The sequence below is a fragment of the Anomalospiza imberbis genome, chromosome 8 (assembly GCF_031753505.1).
Source record: "Anomalospiza imberbis isolate Cuckoo-Finch-1a 21T00152 chromosome 8, ASM3175350v1, whole genome shotgun sequence".
NCBI lineage: Eukaryota > Metazoa > Chordata > Aves > Passeriformes > Viduidae > Anomalospiza > Anomalospiza imberbis.
In genome coordinates, this window is record NC_089688.1 from 2,533,155 (window position 1) to 2,549,714 (window position 16,560).

General features: G+C 48.1%; 2 protein-coding genes across 2 annotated transcripts in view; one reads left to right on the forward strand and one right to left on the reverse strand.

The window, feature by feature from the left end:
* Window positions 1-1,600: 1,600 nt before the first annotated feature.
* Window positions 1,601-3,132, forward strand: PCBD1 (pterin-4 alpha-carbinolamine dehydratase 1). Its single transcript, XM_068196957.1, has 3 exons — window positions 1,601-1,730; window positions 2,059-2,139; window positions 2,654-3,132. The coding sequence occupies exons 2-3, from the start codon at window positions 2,071-2,073 to the stop codon at window positions 2,750-2,752; spliced, it is 168 nt and encodes a 55-aa protein (XP_068053058.1). The 5' UTR covers window positions 1,601-1,730; window positions 2,059-2,070; the 3' UTR covers window positions 2,753-3,132.
* A 3,442-nt stretch (window positions 3,133-6,574) lies between these two features.
* The window catches only part of SGPL1 (sphingosine-1-phosphate lyase 1), a 29,221-nt gene continuing 19,235 nt past the window's right edge, over window positions 6,575-16,560 (reverse strand). Inside the window, exons 7-14 of the mRNA XM_068196948.1 lie at window positions 12,726-12,814; window positions 11,931-12,036; window positions 11,392-11,490; window positions 10,492-10,641; window positions 9,239-9,477; window positions 8,567-8,713; window positions 7,590-7,710; window positions 6,575-7,509 (exon numbers count right to left, since the gene is read on the reverse strand). Of these exons, the coding sequence (XP_068053049.1) occupies window positions 7,369-7,509; window positions 7,590-7,710; window positions 8,567-8,713; window positions 9,239-9,477; window positions 10,492-10,641; window positions 11,392-11,490; window positions 11,931-12,036; window positions 12,726-12,814 (1,092 nt within the window). The 3' untranslated portion in view covers window positions 6,575-7,368. The remainder of the gene's footprint in view (window positions 7,510-7,589; window positions 7,711-8,566; window positions 8,714-9,238; window positions 9,478-10,491; window positions 10,642-11,391; window positions 11,491-11,930; window positions 12,037-12,725; window positions 12,815-16,560) is intronic.

The following is a 16,560-nucleotide window of genomic DNA, read 5'->3' on the forward strand; positions in this document are numbered from 1 at the left end:
CGGCTCCGGGTTTATTGAGCTAAGTCATGTTTGCTCACTGCCTTCCCTCCCGGCACAGCACTTTGACATTTGGGGGGTGGGGAGGGGGTGACAGAGCCAGGGCTGCCAGGGGGTCATTCAAAATACGCAGAGGCAAGGAGCACCTTCCCCAAAAATCCTGCAGCTGCAATGCCAGGGGGACAGGGAGCATCCCACCCCCAGTGACACCCCGGCACTCTCCATTCCGTGCAGTCTAAGGGTGTTGATACACACACAGGTAGGCACCCACACAGCCACGGGGATGGGGCATCATTTTTCCTGTCTCCCCAAAACATGCAAGAATCACCCACAAAAGCATCCATTTCACAGCTGGTTCTTTGGTTTTGTGCAGCCTGTGAGCAGGGAAGTCACAGGAGAGGATGATTTGCCTCAGTTGCCCAGTGCCATTTCTGAGCATTGATGCCCAAGCAAAGCATCTCAAGGGGCTGCTGATCAAATACCCACAAAAAAAAGCTGGGCCAGATTTGTTGAGACTCATATCCAACTTGCCACGCTTGGCTCTACAGCACAAAAAGGAAAATAAATTGCAAAGAGGTCTTTATCATCACCATCTGGAAAGATCAATTCACCCAAACCTGCCAGAGCTCAAGGAGTGTTTGGACAATGCTCTCAGGCACATGGTGAAATTCTTGGGGCTGTCCTGTGCAGGGCCAGGAGCTGGAGTATGATGATCCTTGTGGGTCCCTTCCAACTCAGAACAATCTGTGAGTCTGTGAAAGAATTCTAACTGCCAGGACATAACATTTCAGAGAGCAGTGCCCCTTTGCACTCACTCCTGCCTTCCCTGCTGAGCCAGAGCAGAGCTGGCTCAGGCAGCCCCCACCCCCAAGAGCTTCATTTTAGTTTCATCTCTGCCTATAAACACTCCTCAAAGCCAAGAACTGCTGCTTCCCCACTACCACCCCTTAAAAACTAAGTACCAGCAGCTCTGCCCAAGGCAGAGCTCAACCACAATCCTTCCCTCTGCCCTTTGTTCCTCACAGGCAGAAACAGCCTCTTAAAATCCATTGTAATATAAAGGAGAGGGAAAAAGAAGCTGAACTGCAGCTTAGTGTGACTCATCTCTGATCCACACCACTTCTTTCTCCTCAAAAGCAGGCTCCCAATAAATGAATAAATAAATAAATAAATTTTTTTTAAAAAGCCCTCCTGCTTTAGGAACTCTAAGGCAACTCTCAGATCTAGAAACGATCACAAGAGCTTCTGCTTTTTAAGTTGGGTTTGTTTCTTTCCCCCCCAGAAGATTATATGTAAAAGAAAATGTATTTTGGAGTTTATCCAAATGTGTTATCCAAATGTATTTTGGAGTCTGGTATCATTTGTTAGTACCTCATGCACTGTGGGAGGTGTTGCAGGTGAGAGGACAGAAGGAAGCAGCTGGACTTCCTTGGTACATGCAGGATGTATTCCAGGCAGGGAGCAGAGGACACCGATATTCCAACCCTCCCACTCACTCTGCAGCTGCCTCCATGTTCCCATATCTCCATGACCCATGGGATCTGCTTCATCCTACTTCTGCCACTCTGACCTGCTCCTCTTCACTTTCCTTCCCTTTCCAGGCAGGCAAAGCCCACAGGCTGAGCACAGAGGAGAGGGAGCAGCTGCTGCCAAACCTGCGAGCCGTGGGGTGGAACGAGGTGGAAGGCAGAGATGCCATCTTCAAAGAGTTCCACTTCAAGGACTTCAACCGGGTACGAGCACCGGGGGCACGGAGTTCTGCAGAGCAGGGAGTCCCCTCTGCAAGCTCAGCCAAAGAAAGTACTCTGTGTCTTTCCTGAAATGGAATGGCTGAGCAAAATAACCTCCCCAAGACACCAAAGTGCTCGATCCAGCATAGAGTTTGTCTGGGAAACACTCCTCAGGAAGAAGAAAACCCATAGAAAACTCCCAGACTATCCAGGCCTTGCATTTGGTTGGGTTATGTAGACACAGGCAGTGTAAAATTAATAGTAATGGGGGTGAAAACCAGTATCTTGCAGGGTAAATGGTTCAGAGTTAACTTTCCTTCTTACCCTGCAGGCCTTTGGCTTCATGACCAGAGTGGCTCTACAGGCAGAAAAACTGGATCACCATCCTGAATGGTTCAATGTGTACAATAAGGTAAGAAACACAGATGGTGGGGACAAAGCAGAGCACTTCAGGGAGCAGCTCCCTTTTTTGAGGCATAAAATAGGAGCAGCAAGTGCTGTTCTCATCAGCAGGACCTCTTCCCTCAGATGCTATTCCTGTATCACAGCCAGCCCTCATCTATCACAGATCCTTTCCTCCTCCTTTTATCCCGTCCAGCTGAGCAGTAGCTGCCAAAGGCTGGCACCACCGTTGCTTTTTAAAGTCTGTATCAAGTTGCAGCCACAGGAAAAGCTTCTGGGGAAAAGAGTGAGTTGAGAATGGGCACAGGTGGCTGCTGTGACCAAGGCAGGGGTGGCAGTGACAGCTTGTGGCCAGCATGAGATGTAGGAAGGAGAAAAACCAGGCAAAGTGCCAGAGTGCCTCTGCCACCCCAGGGAATTTTGCTAACAAGTTTGGAGCTAGTGCCTCATCAGATGCAGCACTGAGGAAAGCAGCCCTGCTGTTTCTGTCAACAACACTCAGCCTGTCTGTCTGCCTGCCTTAGGTTCACATCACCCTGAGCACCCACGACTGCGGGGGTTTATCGGAGCGAGACATCAACCTGGCCAGCTTCATTGAGCAGGTGGCAGCTTCCCTCGCCTGACCAGGGATCCACGCAGCCAAAAACCCTCTGTGCCACTGTGTCCTGCCTCGATGGCTGCACCCAGAGCCTTTTCCCACTTCCAAGCTAGACCCTGGCTCCAGACAGCCTGACACCTCGCCAGCCCCCCAGCACAGCTCAGATGGATGGAGGCACTTCTCAGGGTGCATGTATCCATCTCTGATCTTGCATATTCCATCCTTAAACCCTTCCTTAGCCATGTGATCCCACACCCCCAGCTGCTGAGCCTCTTACCAGGAGTCAGTCATATCACTGAGTCACAGGATGGTTTGGGTTGGAAGGAACCTTAAAGATCACTTCATTCCACCCCCTGCCATGGGCAGGGACACCTTCTACTGTCCCAGGCTGCTCCAAGTCCAGCCTAGCCTTGGACACTTCCAGGGATCCAGAGGCAGCCACAGCTTCTCTGGGCACCCTGTGCCAGGGCCTGCCCACTCTCCCAGGGAAGGATTTCTTTCCACTGTCCCATCCAAACCTATTCTGTGTGAATCCATTTCCCCTCGTCCCGTTACTACATGCTCTTGTAAAAAGTTCTTCTCCATGTTTCTTGTTGGTTCCTTCAGGCACTGGAAGGCTGCAATTAGGTTACCCCAGAGCTTCTCTTCTCTGGGCTGAACAATCCCAACTCTCAGCCTTTCCTCATAGCAGAGGTGCTCCATCCCTCTGATCATCTTGGTACCTCCCCTGGACTCGCTCCAACAGGTTGATGTCCTTCCAGAGTCAAGTTACACCACTGCACCAGTAAATCTGTCCAGAGCCTGCCCCCATCCAGCCCCTGTTGTTGCTCCTTATCTCCTGGAATGTGCTTTCTGCCTAAAACATGTTTTGTGAACCCTCTGGCTTCTCTGTGACCAAGCAGCAACGTGCTGTGCAATCTGTCATTGCTGTAACCCCTCTCCAGCAGTATTACATCAGGCACGTGGTCCCACCCCAACTGGAGCCAGCCTTTTGTAGGATACCAACTGAAAAAGTTTACAATAAACATCTCATTTCACCTGATGGCTCTTTGGAAAGAGGCCTCACTGACCAAATGACACCAACAGGTTGCCCCAAGGGCAGGTACTGCCCTGACTGCTCTCAAGAAGGTGCTGCTGCCACAAAAAACACACACACAGAAGTGGCAGGTGCCTTCACCTCAGAGTGACTGGGGTCTGAAAGACTAAAAGGTGATCAAAGCCAGGGCAGGTAAAAACTGCTTGTGTAAAATCACAGCTGTGCCACAGTCAAAGCACAAATACAGGGAAAGGACAACCAAAAGACACAAAAGCAGCACAGCACCAGGGCAGGGGCTGCTTAGGGTGGAATACTTCCCAAAAAGAGGTTGGGGGTGGATTTGGTGGTGCAGGATCTTCACTGATACAATGAACAATCTCATGTGAAAACAACAGCATTTGATTTCAGCACCACCGTCTGGGGAAAAACACTACAAACACCCAGTTCAAGTCTTCTTTTCTTCTTTTTTTTTAACCCTTTAAAGTCCTACAAAGCATTAACAGAAAATCTGTAGCTCTTAACTTCCATCATCCTTTAACATCACACACAAGATGCAGACACAGACACCACCTTCATTTTGACAGAAGGACAGAACAGCCCTCCGGCAGAGTTAGTAAGATTCATAAACCATCCTCCCTGCCACAGACCAGGCTGTGCATGAGCAAATTCCAGGAACAATAGGTCCCCATTCATTCAAACAAGCACTGAAGCAGAAAAGAGCTCAGTGAGCCTAGATAGTTAAATGCACCATTTTAATACAAACCAGGCCCATTTTCACCATCTCTCCAGATATTTCAGCCTCCAGTTTGACAGCGGCAAATCAGAGCAAAGCAGAAAATTGCCATCAGATCAACTCATCCCATTTGTCCATTAAAAAGTCCTCGTGGATTTATTGGGCAAGGTATTACTGTGTTGTACGCAACCCTTCCGCTCCCCTCTTCCCCAAGTCATCAGAAAAGTGCAGATGAAATCCATGGCATGAAGACACACATCTCTTCTTGGTCCATCCCATTGGATATTCTTCATTCTAGTACCTAAGAACAGGTGAATCCCTTGGGAGTGCTTTGTACAAGCAACAAATTGAGTGTCCTGCTTGGAAAAGCAGAAAATCCCGCAGGAATTAACCGTGGCAAGGATCCCTCCAGGTCTAAAAGTACCGTCCAGTTTCAGATCATAATCCAGTTCATCAAATTCTTCTCTTTTTTGTCTTTAAAACAATCACACAGCCTGTAAATCTGTTTTTCCAAGACCATTTGGCATGATAAAGTAGATGCAGATTACATGTTAGGTGACAAGGATGAATAAAAACTACACACCAGGGAATTACAGTGGCCTATTCCTGACCACAGGATTACATTTACAGTATACGATAAATACATATGGAACAATTAAACCCACAAATATTATTAATAAGCAAAGCCCAGAATAGAATACATTGACTTACAAATAACATCTTCAAATACATCCAAAAATGTGAAATGGAGCACTGATCTGTTAGATCCACCTACTTCCTGGGAGGAAAATGCAACCAGGGAAGGAGGAGAAGGGAGTTTCACTCTCCTTCAGCTCACCCCAATCCACCCCTTCTTTCTTTTAAAGCAGAAACAAAAAGAGTACCTCCCTTTTTTTTTTTTGTTTTGTTTTGTTAAATCTCGGTTCCAAAGAGAACCATCACAGTAGCCAGACACTGAAGACTGCCTCCAAACGCAGAAATACAGTAATGGTCACATTGGCAAGACCTTGAGAGAATAAATAGGTCCAATACAAACTGCCAGAGCTGGAATCACCATCAAGAGACTCTCAGGCAATTCAATGATTTCAAAAGGGCTCAGAGATTTGCATGAAGTCATCAAGCTCAGGGCAGATAGCCAAAATGCTTGTGTCTCCTAGCACAGGGAATAAAGCTGTTGGAAAGCCAGGATCCTTCCCACAATGGCTGGGCCCAAGGCTGCACTGGTTTGTGTAGGAGCTGGTCAGTGACCTTCTCACTCCTTAAAATTCCTGTGCTTCAGCCAGGGTCAGCTTCAGGCCAACAGGCTAGGGCAGAGAGATGCCTTCAGATGCCCTGCACAGGACTGTGCACACACGACATGAAGTCTACACCCACGTGTGGGATTCTGCCTAGGAAACTCTGCTCCATGCAAAAAGCTGAGAGGAAACATGGGAAAGCCCTGCAGGAGTAACTCCAAGTCTACTTGAGAGATTCTGGCTTGTCCTCGAGGCCACAACTGCCTCACAAGGCTGCGCTGGGAAAACTCTGTCACCCTAAGAACAGCGGGGAAAATAGGAAGGCTGAGCCACGTGCCCAAGGCTGGAACAGCTCCGACTTGCTGCATCCTTTCCTCTGCTTCTCCCAGCATCTTTGTAATACTGTGAAGGGACTTGGCTCATTACAATTACTATCCTACCTAACAGGCAAGGGTGCTTCCTCTGAGGCCAGCCTGCCTTTGAGGTTTGTTTTCAGAATTAGTACCATAGAGAAACGACCACAACCAAGGTCATGGTCAAACAGCTGAACCCTCCAACCCTCCCTGGCATGCCACAAAAAAAAAAGCCAGAGAAGCATCAAGGCACAATGGTGAATGCCCTTTTGAGAATGTGCCTTAAAAGAATCAGTGCAAAGAGCTGAGATTACTCCTATTACAAAAGTCTGATACTAAAAGACCGTGCTAAAAAAAAAAACTGTCTGCACACGACGCCCCTGACTGTGACACGGGCCAGGGCCTGATTGGCTCTGCTACAGCATCGTGAGGGGACAGTGTAAAACCTTCAAGTTCTGAACAGTGAAATGAGCTTTGCACCTCCCTCCAGATTTGTGCAAGGAAAAACAGCACTCCTGGGTGGTCAATGCATGTCTTCTACAGGAGGCAGGGGAGCAGAACAGCCACGGTGTACCCGGGGTTTTCAGTACCATCCAGTTCCTCTCCCTACACCACCTGCGTGGTTTCTATTTCTGCTGTTGTTCAAGAGATTCCAGAAAAGGACTTTGGGTTGTTTTTTTTCTCCCCCTCAGCAGATATTGATTGCAGTCTCGCTGAGATCTCCAGAGGGGATTTCAAAAGGAGGCCATGACTGCCTTCCCTCTGCCAATTTATCAGCTCTGCATTACACAGATACAAGGCTCCCAGCACAGTCTGTTAAATGCAGCAGCTTACAGGAATACTCAAGAGAAAACAAAATTTCCAATTTACTGTCTACCATTAATTTCTGGGAAGATTGGAGTCATGTAACACAATGTGAGAACTCAAATTTAACACTTGGCTGGACACTGGCTGAATACCAGGTCTGAGGAGGAGAAACAACACGGACTGAAGTGACATGCAAGAGTACCTGAGGAATTCAGAGCTGTGGAATGGACATTCAATTCACCATCAACAGCCATGATGAAAACAGGCAGGGGGGAGGGAGGAAAAGCCCTAAAACTGAAATTGGGCATGAAAACAATGCAGATTTCAGAACAGACTAAGACAGGGAAGGAGTTCTTCCAGATCAAGCCACCTTCAGACCTGCAATTGTAGGAACAAAGGAACTGCAATCTCTTTCCCTAGGAAACCTTTGGAACCACCCCAGTGCTGGCTGGCAAGGCACAGATTGTTGCACTACAGTCAGTGGTGGCCCGGAGAGCCGTTCATGTGCTTTTCACTGCTGGGAATATCCGTGCTGTAGAGGCCATCCAGGTAGGCCTGGGAAATCTCTGCCACCAGGCTCCTGTCTGGGACAGACTGCGCCATTCCATAGATGGCTCCCTAAGCAGAGAAGAGAGGCTGTTACACAGGAGAAACACCCTCAGCCCAAACACCCCCGCACTGTGTGCTGGCCTCCTCACCATGCCGGTGGTCTTGGCGTTGAGGTCCTTCATGATGTCCTGGATGCTGTCCCTGACATCCTTCAGGAACTGCTCAGCAACGCCAGGCTTGGTGTGCAGCTGCGTGATGCAGAGATGGATGCTGGATAGGCAGGGCAGAGGGCAGGGATTAACCACCTCCAGTACACACAGCTCCAACTTTTCTGAGCCCTTCTGTGGCCAGTGATAATTGCGGATCTCCTTGAAACAGCATTCCCACTAAGGGTAATCCCTGCAAAATGCTTACTAGAACCAGCTCATTCTTCCTTCCTTCCTGACTTCACAATTAGGTTTCTCACCTCATTCCAGGTACCTCTGGTGAGAAAAACGCAGCTGCCTGCAAGCATGGGGACCCCTGCCATCATTTCCCTCTTCTTCCTCTGCAGCTTCTAATCACCAGAAGGATGCACCCACCTCTGAGCTATCACCTCAGGCTCTCTGGACTTTGCTTCACATGGCCAGTCAAATTTTTTTTCAGTGCAGCTGCATCCAGTGAGCATGGGCCCCTTCTGCCCACAAAAGCCCAATTTCCCACTTAAGGAAAAGTCTCTGACAAAGATTAATTTTACATTGAAAATGATCAGCCCTTCATCGTTGTTTTACTTTCCTTCATCTTCAATGGGCAGGAGGAAGACAGCGAAAATAAATAAATCAATCTACAAACCCTCAGTTAACTAAACATGAGATAGAGCCTTGGTTATTTATATTTTTCTGCTTGTATTAGATAGAGGTAAATAGAAAGTCCTCTGCCAGGCTCATTAAAATTACTATTACTTTATCTTCACTGCTGTATAATGGCAATTACAAAAGCGATTCCTGCTCTGCAGAGGAAAATTCTACATACAATTTATCAGCTATGGACAACAGTACTCAGCAAATCACAAGAGCTACATGGCCTGAAGTTGACCATCTTGCATACCCTGGCTAAATACATCACTCCCTGGTCTCCACACACTCACCTTGGTGGGAACTGTAGGACATTCAAGTTCCATCCTTTTGCAGCTAAAAAATTAGATAATCGATAGATGTCAAAAGTGTCCGAGCCAATGGAGAGGACAGACACCTCTGGCTTCCCAAAAATGAAGATGCTGTCAATTTTTCTCAACCTTGAAAAGAAGGAGACAGGAAATGACTGATCAATGTTACAGGGTTCAGACATTCTGCCCACCTAGCTGGAGCATTAAAGGAAAAGCTGCAAGAGGGAACAGATGGCAGCACATTCCCACCCAAAAATCATGCACCCAGCCCAGGCCATTGGGACTTGCCAGAGGACCTGGGTCATTACATACCCTAAAGTCAAGTAAACTCAGAAGAAATGGAAAAGAGAGAAGACAGAAAAGCAGAGAAAATCAGCTTCTCTTACACAGCCACCCAAGCAGCCCAAGAAGGAGGAGTATAACCCTTCTTTTGTCCTCCCTCCAGATTCCCCCTCAGCCACAGCTGAGGCAGAAGGAATTCTCAAAGCCAAGCTGAATGAAGGTGCCTGCACCCCTCCCATCTGTGTCCCTCAGCTATATGGGCACAAACAAATGTTCTCCCAGAACTGCCCAGCAGGTACCAGGCAAAAACAAAACAAAAGCAGTTTGGGAGGAGGGGCCCAGCAGGATCCAAACCCCGAGGCACCCACGTACTCGGATTCCAGGAAACGAGCTGTTCTAATGATCCTCTTCGTAGCCTCAACGTAGCCCGACTCTCCAATGTGCAGCAGGGTTGCCCAACATGCAGCTATGATCCCACCAGGCCTGGAGCCTGCCACGGAGGGGGAGGCATAAATTCCCCCTTGCCAGTCAGGGGCTATGAAGAACTGGTACTTCCTGTACTCCTTGTCACTGTAGAGCACCACCGAGGAGCCCTTGGGAGCATAGCCATACTGCAAGGGGCACAGAAAGGGTTAGAAAGCAGCAAGAGGGCACAGGAATGCATCCAGGTCCTCACCAAGATCCCATCTGTTGATCAGCTGGAGAGCAGAAGGCTCTGCAGAGGCCTTGGGACAGGCTGGATCCATGGGCAGAGGTTCAGCAAGGCAAAGTGTAAGGTCCTGCCCTTGGGTCACAGCAACCCCCTGCAGCTCCAGGCTGAGCAGAGGGGCTGGAAAGCTGGAAAGGGCCTTGGGGTGCTGGTGACAGTGGCTATACATGAGCCACCACGTGCCCATGTGGCAATGGCACCTGGCCTGGATCAGCAGTAGTGTGACCAGCAGGACCAGGGCAGTGATTGTCCCTCTGTGCTGGGGGCCCTCGAGGGCTGTGTCCAGCTCTGGACCTCCCAGCCAGAGAGCCCTGGAGGGGCTGGAGCATGGCCAGGGCAGGGAACAGAGCTGGGGAAGGGGCTGGAGCCCCAGGAGAGGCTGAGGGAGCTGGAAAGGGGCTCAGCCTGGAGAAAAGGAGGCTCGGGGGGGACATTCTCACTCTCTACAACTCCCTGACAGGAGGGTGAAGGCAGATGGGGGTCAGGTTCTGCTCAGAGAAAACAAGTGACAGGACAAGAGGAAACAGCTTCAAGTTGTGCCAGGGGAGGTTAAGGTTGGAAACCAGGAGCAATTTCTTTGTGGAAGGGGAAAAAGGGGCTGTCAGGGTTGAAGGGGCTGCCCAGGAAGGTGGTGGAGTCTCCATGCCTGGAGGTGTTCATGGAATGACTGGATGTGGCACTCAGTGCTCTGGTTGATAAGGTGGGGACTGCTCACAGGTTGGACTCAGTCTTGGAGGTCTTTCCCAGCCTCAGAGGTTCTGTACTTTGGCACATTGCACAAAGGACATGAACAGAGCAGCCTCTACCCCTGCACCTCGGCACTCCTCCACACAGTAGGGAAGAAATGCCTGAAGGCCAGGATGGCAACAGGATTCACAGCCCAAAAATGAAAGCCCCGTGAGACCCTTCTCCTTACCTTGTGGGTGTCAGCAGAAATGCTGGTCACACCTTCCACACGGAAGTCAAAGGGACGCTTCAGGGGGAACCCTGCCTTGTCCATGAAAGCAATAAGGAATCCACCCAGGCAGGCATCCACATGGAAGGGGATTTTGTACTTCACTGCGAGCTGTGTGTGAACAAGAGATCAAAATGATGTGGCTGGGGCACCCAAACTCCAGTCACCAAAATGTATTTGGCATTTCACAGTTCAGTTCACTGAACCCTTTGAGAACATCACACCACCCTCAAGTCGTGGAGGACAGGAGATGTGGAAGGGCTGACTGTTTGTGGGATGCCTTTTCCTGCCTTCCACACACAGGAAAAACAACGTGGCGTTTTGGTAGTTTGCTGTGTTTGCCAAAGGAATGTGACAACATTGTCTGAAAGGAGTATCCACAATAAAGTAAAAGGGCCAAATGAACCGAAGGTCAGAGGCCCTGGCTGGTCACATACAAAATAAATAACTGGAGCACCGAGAGGAAAGAAACCAAGAGGTGTGTTCAGAAAATAAGATCCCAGCCCTTTGACTCCAACTCCCTCCACCCATTCCTCAGACTTCCATACCGATTTTGCTACAACCAGCAGACCCTAAATCAAAGCCTTTTCACCAGGTGAGCCACTGAGGTGTTCTTTCCTTTCAGGCAGCAAAGAACAAGCACTTCTGGTTGGTCTCACAGTCACACATCCCCCCTCAGTCCCAAACTGCATCCTACATACCCTGCTGCTGGCCAACAGCCCATTTGAGGACAGTAATACCCTTCCAGCCAGTGAGATCCCCCCACCAAATTCACTGCTCAGCATCCTGGAACCCCTCTCCTCTTCTTGTGCTGGTTTTAGTGCTACAACACACAGGTTCCTACAGGTAGGGGTATCCTACCTCTGCCACCTCTTCAATGGGGTCCATAATTCCATGCGGGAACTGGGGGGCAGAACAGACCAGCATGGCTGTGTTCCTCGAGATAGCTCTCCTCATCGCCTGAAGATTTAAAGAGAGAAGATGCTTGCATTCCATTTATCAAGTGCCATCCTGCCAAAGAAGGTAAGGAGTGAGAACATGCAGAGTCTGGTCTTAAAAAACAATGCATGAAAGAGTACAGAGAGGAAAGCAATGAGCTACAACCACTCATCCACTTGGAAATACCATAATGTTTTTGTTCACCCTCCTCTGAAATCTGGGGCTATTTATGAAATACATAAATTACCCGAGTCTAAATGAATCCCACAGGACAAAGGGAGAACATCCAGTTATTTCCAATACAACTTCATCTGCAATGACACTTACTCATGCTGTTTTTCATTGCTTCCACAAAGCATTCCTCCCTCTTTATCCACTGACTCGCTACCTGGACAGGTTAGATTTCTTGTCTAGTTGCTGTGCAGTGTTAATTTCCTCACAGAGAGAGACTAAAGTGATACCTGAACATCCACCTCCATAGCCTTGGTCAGTGGTATTTGGATCAGCTTCATCCCAAAGTAATGTGCTGCCTTGTCAAAGGCAGCATGGGCACTCACCGGGACCAACCTGGAAAATCAACAGATCAAGGAATGTAACATTTGCTGTCTCTCATCTCTAGTGGCAGTGGCTGAACAGCCTCAATTAACCTTGTTTTCTGAGGCCTCACATCATTATCAGAGCCTTAAATGCTAGAGAGGGAAGAAAAGAACCACCAGTGTTTCTTTTCCTTTAACATTTTCCCCTCAAAGCAATTAACCAGAGAAATATTTCCCATGCACCATCTAGAAAAGAGGCAGCACATTAGAGAGAGCAAATCCTCTATTAGCAGTGTAATGATTAGCACAGTTCCTCATTTGAGCTCCAACCAGCCCAACTCCAGCCTCAGAGTTCACAGGCTAAGCCTTCTTTGATGTGAATAAATCAAACCCCTTGAATACTTCAAAGGGCTTGACAATCTGCTCAAGAGCAGAGCTGATCCAAGCAGGCTGTCTAGAGCAGCAGACAGGTATTGCCAAAATACAGCTGCTCAGCACAGCCCCCAGCAACATCTGTGCCCCCCAGGCTGCTTTAAAAGTTCCTGTGCTTTTGAACTCTTCTTTCCACACAGATTTCTCTCCTCCAGACAGAGATGGACAAGGAATAGGTGGCAATGAGCTGTGAAATGAAGGATTACTGAGGTCCAGCACCATCTCAGCTCAAGGGGACAGTAAATCCCACAAGCCCCCAAAGGAAAAAGCTGTGGTGGAACCACTCACATTTCTGGCTGCTTGATGCCTCTCTCATAAGCCAGGTCTCTGTATGCCTTGCAGGCCATCAGGATGCTCTCAGTCCCCCCAGAAGTCATCTGTCACCAGAAAAGAGGCAAACAAGGAAAAACAAATGGGTGTTGCAGGAGAGAAAAGCATGAAGGGGACGCAGAACAGCATCTCTTGACTCTGCCTCAGAGGTGCACAGGACAGCTCAGGGTTTAAAGGGCAGCAGAAGCCACTGAACAGCACAAGGCAGCTTTCTGACACTCAGCTTGAAAATGCACATTTAAATGCTGAATCCTCTATTTAAATGGGAAGGGGGAAAGGGAAAACAAACAAGAAGTATAGAATTCCAGAGCCCAGCAGGAGGGGACCATATTGCACAGTCACCTCACCTCACAAAACTACTCCTACTTAAGCTCTTGATTACCTGGGGATTGTTTATCTGCATTACAGATTAATTATGCCACGTATACGGAAACAACAAAGTTGATTCTGTGTTGAGTCAGCTGCAGTCCAGCAGGGTTTATTAGGTCTGGAGCAGTGCCACGCCAAGGCATGGAGTCAGCTCAGGGTTGGCACCTCTCCTCAGCTACAAAACCTTCCCAGAAGCTGGAATGCTGCAGGACTTGGAACGCTCCCACCTGTTTTCTGCTGAGACCAGCCTAGGTCTGCTCAATACCAGAGCTTCTAAGCCCTCAGGGACACAAGGAATTTTACACCAGGAGGAATTTGTGCATTCCTCTCCCCAGCCAGTCCAGTCAGTACCCACACCATCCACTAACCCTGCTGTCCCAGCCCTCTTCACCCTGACCACAGGGTTTGCATCAGGAGGTGGGAGAGAGGAAGGTGCACATAGGTTTACTACTGCATACTTGAACTCAAGAGCTGGTGCAAATACACAAATTAAAATCTTTACAGGAAGGAATTCTTCAAGTGGAAGGTCTCTTGTAGGTCAGCTTCTCTGAGTTCTGGCATGCAGGGGACACTGGGTACAACCTTCCCCAGTAAAATTTTAACCTGGGAAAATGTGAGGTTGGTTTTTCAAGCAGCCTGCAGGACTGACTTATTGGTTGAGCCATAACCTGAGGATATGGGGTAGCTGGGACAGTTATACAGAGGTTCACACAAATGAGGAATCAAAATCTACTTATACTGCTTATGGAGGGCTAATTTTGCTCCTCAGACCTGCTGAACCAACTGCAACTTCCCCTTTTAACCTCTTCCCCCTCAAAAACAAACATAAAAAGGACCCAATCACATTTGTATGCCTTATGACATCTGGAAGTTTGGGTTTTCCTTAGGTTTTTCCCTGCTGACATGGCTGCAAACCCTGAAAATGCCAAGAAGTGTGACTGTGTGACAATGACTAAACCTGAAGTACAGAGATAAGGAACAAAGTTCACAGCCTGCCAGGATTTGCTCCTAACACAATCCAAGCCAGCAGCAGCTGCTGCCACAGGCAGCGTGGAAGCGACTGTCACGCCACAGACAATTCCTGCTTTTTGGGGGAAGTTTAAAAGCAACAGCTGTCAGAAATAAAACCTAACAGAGCTTCATATTGGATAAAGACTTCGCTGCATTAATTGTGAAGCAAATGGATGGCAGCAGGAACACAATGTTTTAAGGGTTTTATGGGCTGTGCCACTCACTTCTCAATAGCCTTTATGAATCTGTCAGGTTGTGATTACCTTTGGGGAAAAAAAAAACTCAGCTGGTGATAGACTACCTTCCTACTGGGTGGGAGAAGAGGAATGGGATTATTGCATACTTGCACCTATCCTTGCTACACTGCTTAGGATAATGATTGTGAAAACTTTGCTAGGAAGGATATGGGGATCTTGGGATTCGTGTTAGTGAACACCAGGCCTGTGCTCCTTGCTGGGCAGCATTCCCTATGCTCACCTAGATAATCTGCTCTTGAAAAAGCAGCCTCTGTACAGTCTTATTCCCATTTCAATCCTAACACCAAAACACCAACATCTTGCCTTCATATGCAACAAGCCTTTCCTCAAAGTCTGGCTTTATCCCCCGCATGGAAATGCTGAGCCACACACAGTTTTTGGCAGGTCAGAGCCAACACTTGTCAACAGCCAGTCACATGAGGGTAAGGAGAGCATCCAGGATGGATCTTCTCCCAGGCACCCAGACTGGCAGACGACCACACATAAAGCTTGCTCAGACAGCTGAAAATCCACCCAAAAAGCTGAATTTCAGCCAGCTCAGCTTCCTAAATTGGCCCACAGTCAGCACATTGTGAGTCGCCACCATAGAGAACTGCCCGAGTCCAGAGCAGCACCTTCAGCCCAGCACTGCTCCAACAGCAAAATCCTCTTGGTCCACATGGATTATACCTGTGGATGGAGCCTGCTCCTTTACAGGAGGCTTTGTCAGCTTAGCCACTGACAGCAAACTCGTTCTGCTGTAGCCAGAGTCTGAATCACTGTCACAGGATCCAACTTCCCCAGGGCGCGGTGATTCAGCACCCGCCCAGGGCTCTCAAACATTCTTCTCTCCCCTCAATGGAAGTCCACGGGCTCTTCCATGCCACGGGAAAAGGGGCTGGAAACAGGCATTGTTTAAGCAGCTCTGCAACCCTGCACTATCTTCAAAGGCCAGGCAAAATGCAGGGGAAAAGGAAGGTAAACAGACATTTTGTGTTCTTGATTTATTTGTTGTTTTGCAAATGGGAGGGGAGAGGAGAGAGCACAGGGAACAAATATCCCTCCTGCTTTCCAAACTCAGTATATCACTTCCATTGCTCCCTACCTCCAAATCCCAGTGCTCTGGAACCTCAACATTCCAACAGCAACGGGAGATATGGTCCCTATTCCAGGATTCCTTGGGCCATGTCACTGTCAAGCTGTCAGATATTAAAGAACAACTTTGGTTCGTGGTCTCTGAAGTTTTGCTTCCATTTTCACCTCAACAAACATGTCCACTCAGACACTGGAGACAAAGCTGACCAAAAGTTTCATTGAGCTGAACTACCCCATGAATTAAAAAAAAAAAAAAAAAAAAAAAAGAAGACTACAATTTATTTCTAGGGTAACAGAGTAAAAAACCACACCACAATCCACTGCATGGTCATAATGTTGTGGCAGCCTCCCATAAAACCCCTGGAATCCTGCAGGTTGTAAATTCCACAACTTGTGTCTCTCAAGGTGACCTGCTCATCACTACAGATAAAATCTGACAGATCTGCACAGTTTAAGCCCCCCTCAAGACCTATCACTCACATCTCCCTACTTCAAATGTGCAGCCAAAGTTTGGAAGCCACTGAATTTGGGGAGAAGAGACAAAATTGGTTTCTACAGGAAGTTCAGGCTTGCATCTGGTGATTTTACCTTCTCTCTCCTGTCTTCAGCTGTAGAATAAGTGGAAGAATTCACAGAGAGATCCACATCAAATACTTACATGTCTCACACGCACACAAATTTTTTCCTACACTTCAAAGCTGCCCTTCCTTTTTAAAGTTCAAAAAGCTACTTAAAAACAAAAATACTGCAGCTTGCATGAAAGTGGTGATTTCTCCCCAAATTACAGGGGAAATCCACACAGCCAACACTGCTAAACAAAGCACCTTGTGAACATGAGTGCATCAGACAAGAACAAACTCCTCTGTTCCTCTTTATGTGCTGAGCTTAATTAGTCCTTCCAAATCATTGCAAGAATGTGATTAGCATCTTCCAGGCGTCCCAACTCACCGATTCCTGTCTCTTTGCTCTTGCATAACACAATTAAAGTAAGAACAATAGTAGTAATTAGTGAGAAATAGGAAGCATCCATCCACTGCTGAAAATTATTACTTTTAAAACTGCTTAAAAGCTTGAAGCATCTC

Bases quoted from the DNA above. Each gene is read 5' to 3' on its own strand.
- PCBD1 (XM_068196957.1), top strand. From the start codon at position 2,071: ATGACCAGAGTGGCTCTACAGGCAGAAAAACTGGATCACCATCCTGAA. The intron at 2,140-2,653 runs GTAAGAAACACA...TGCCTGCCTTAG, and splicing joins GGTTCAATGTGTACAATAAG to GTTCACATCACCCTGAGCAC.